This window comes from Heterocephalus glaber, unplaced genomic scaffold, assembly GCF_053883595.1.
Source record: "Heterocephalus glaber isolate CG9 unplaced genomic scaffold, H.glaber_assembly_v1.0 deba00001429, whole genome shotgun sequence".
NCBI classification, from domain to species: domain Eukaryota; kingdom Metazoa; phylum Chordata; class Mammalia; order Rodentia; family Bathyergidae; genus Heterocephalus; species Heterocephalus glaber.
In genome coordinates, this window is record NW_028258294.1 from 6,608,380 (window position 1) to 6,611,263 (window position 2,884).

Genomic DNA, 2,884 nt, shown 5'->3' on the forward strand with positions numbered 1-2,884 from the left:
ACAACCAAAAATCCAAAACAATGAAAAAAATCTCTAGCCAGTGAGAATTGATAACATGTTACAAAAATGAAAGGATCTGTTTATAATATAAAATTTCAAACATAAGCACAATAATTTTTGCAATGCATTCAGCTGAAACAAAAGAATTAACCTCCAGAAGAAATATAGATTAAAAACCTCTGTTTATGTTCTGGGTGATTACATATTGATGTGTTAGTAGAATTAAGAATGCGGAGTTGAAATTCTGTTCAAATAATGGCAATATTTGGAAAAAATGATCCTCAAATTTCTTTATAATTCCTTAAGTAGATGGACCACAAATTAGCTTCATAAATTCCATAAACCTGAGCAAAATTTTAAGTCTAAGTACTTTTACTAAGGGGAGATACCAAGGACCCCCTAATCCCTAACTCAAAAATGCTTAAAATTGCTTTAATAAAGTCTAAGAATCAGAGTAGCAAATAATATTACCTGTCCTGGTCATACCAATTATTCATGTCATTTGGATCTCAGAAATTTTGTGTCATTTTCCAAGTACCTAGGTCCAGAGACATGAGGATCTTCCAGTATTCTTTACAGTGTATACAGGTGACTGATCACAAGGTATAGGTTGTTACCCTGGTGACATACAAGGCAGAGGTAGTACTACATATTAATGTAGTATCTATAAAGATATCAGACAAGGCATCTCTCATTAGTTTCCTTATCCAAAAGACTGGAACCTCTGTAGATCCCTCAATATAACAACTTGCATTACTGCTATTCAAACTCAGCTGTGGTAGTTCAGTGTGAATTTTTCACTAAGAAACTTCTTAATCATCATACATGGAAAATAGCAAAACTTCTTTATAAGAATCTCACTATAAAGTCATGTTCAAGGCACTAAAAGATGTAGTTACAATAATGTAATTTCATATTTTCTGAAGAATATTTGGCTTATGGTGGTAAGAGGAAAAATTTCATGCATTTTTCAGCCATTAAAGCATTAAAGCAATTCATTTTAAATTAGAAGTTCTAATTAAAGATCTTATTTTAAAAAATTATTTGGATGTTGGTTAAAAGTAAACTGTCCTGGGGAGCGGCGGCGGGGGGGCGGGGGGGCGGTTGGGCAGCGTCGCTCCTAAAGAGGAGGAGGAGGAGGAAGGAGGGGAGTGGGATGGCGGAGTCTGGGCTCCTGATGGTGACTTATGTAACCTCATTACACTGGATGTAGCTCACAATCAACCTAAACACCTCCCAAAGGAGACTGGCAACTGCACACAGATTACCAACCTGGACCTGCACCACAATGAACTGCTGGACCTCCCTGACACCATAGGAAACTTGTTCAGTTTAAGTGGTCTTGGACTGAGATATAATAGACTGTCAGCAATACCCAGATCATTAGCAAAGTGCAGTGCACTTGAAGAATTAAATTTAGAGAACAATAACATTTCTACTTCACCAGAGAGTCTTTTATCCAGTCTTGTAAAACTGAATAGTTTGACCTTAGCTAGAAATTGCTTCCAGTTATATCCAGTCGGTGGTCCATCTCAGTTTTCTACCATCTATTCCTCAACATGGAACACAATCGAATCAATAAAATCCCATTTGGAATCTTCTCCAGAGCAAAAGTATTTAGTAAGCTGAATATGAAGGACAATCAGTTTACATCACTTCTTTTGGATTTTGGAACTTGGACCAACATGGTGGAATTGAATTTAGCTACTAATCAGTTTACAAAGATCCCTGAGGATCTTTATGGTCTAGTTTCCCTTGAGGTTCTAATATTACCAAACAATCTTCTAAAGAAACTTCCCCATGGTCTTGGGAACCTTAGGAAATTAAGAGAGTTGGATCTAGAGGAGAACAAATTGGAATCCTTGCCAAATGAAATTGCTTATCTTAAGGATTTACAGAAATTAGTCTTGACAAATAACCAATTGACCACACTTCCCAGAGGCATTGCTCACCCCACCAATCTCACACATCTGGGCCTCAGAGAAAATCTGCTGACTCATCCTCCTGAGGAAATTGGTACACTGGAGAATCTAGAAGAACTGTGTTTGAATGACAACCCCAACCTGCACAGCCTTCCCTTTGAGCTAGCTCTCTGCAGCAAGCTTTCAGTCATGAGTATTGAGAACTGTCCACTCAGTCACCTCCCCGCTCAGATTGTTGCTGGGGGACTTCCTTGTATCATTCAGTTCTTAAAGATGCAGGGTCCATACCGCACCATGGTCTGATACAGATCTGCGTGTCCTATACACTGTTCAGAATCAGACTGCCGTTCATGTTTCACATCTATATCTGTGTCTATTTATGTAGATATTGATATGTATGGCAGATTTATAAAGACTGCATTATGTATTTCTGCTAATAGAGGAATCATAGCCATTTAGATTTTTTTAATTCTGTAAAAAAGGCTTACATAAGTTTTCTTTGCTGAATTTGATGGATATTTTTCTGTTGTGTAATCTGATATGCCAGTTTGCTTAAAAAATTGCCAACAAATTATGAATTTATTAAATTTACAGCACAGAGGTAGTATAGTTACATATACATTTCTCTTGGAAAAAATAATGGCAAATGAATTTGTTGCAAATTTTCGTAAACATTTTCCCCTTACCAATTGTCAGATCTTTATATATGATAAACCCTGAAGGGAGAATGTTTCTTTAACTTATTTTGAAATTTGAGATTTAAACTTTATGTTTTTTGTTTTTTGGTTTTTTGGGTTTTTTTTGGTACTGGGGATTGAACTTGGGTCCTTGTGCTTGTGAGGCAGGCACTGGAACCAGTGTGCTAAATCCCTGGCCCTTGCTCTGTTTTAATTAGTCACAATTAGAGTATATATCCTCTGTTAAAAAATTTGCATCCGCTGATTTAAATATAAAATATTTGC

The 2,884-nt window shown here is 36.5% G+C and overlaps 1 protein-coding gene across 1 annotated transcript; it reads left to right on the forward strand.

Annotated features, from left to right (window-relative positions):
• Window positions 1-1,278: 1,278 nt before the first annotated feature.
• LOC101722879 (leucine-rich repeat protein soc-2 homolog) lies at window positions 1,279-2,225 on the forward strand. The gene has a single exon (XM_087212233.1). It carries the CDS (start codon window positions 1,560-1,562, stop codon window positions 2,223-2,225), a length of 666 nt encoding a protein of 221 aa, XP_087068359.1. The 5' UTR covers window positions 1,279-1,559.
• Window positions 2,226-2,884: the final 659 nt, after the last annotated feature.

What these genes read in the sequence shown, in the direction of transcription:
- LOC101722879 (XM_087212233.1), top strand. Translation starts at nt 1,560, where the DNA reads ATGGAACACAATCGAATCAATAAAATCCCATTTGGAATCTTCTCCAGA.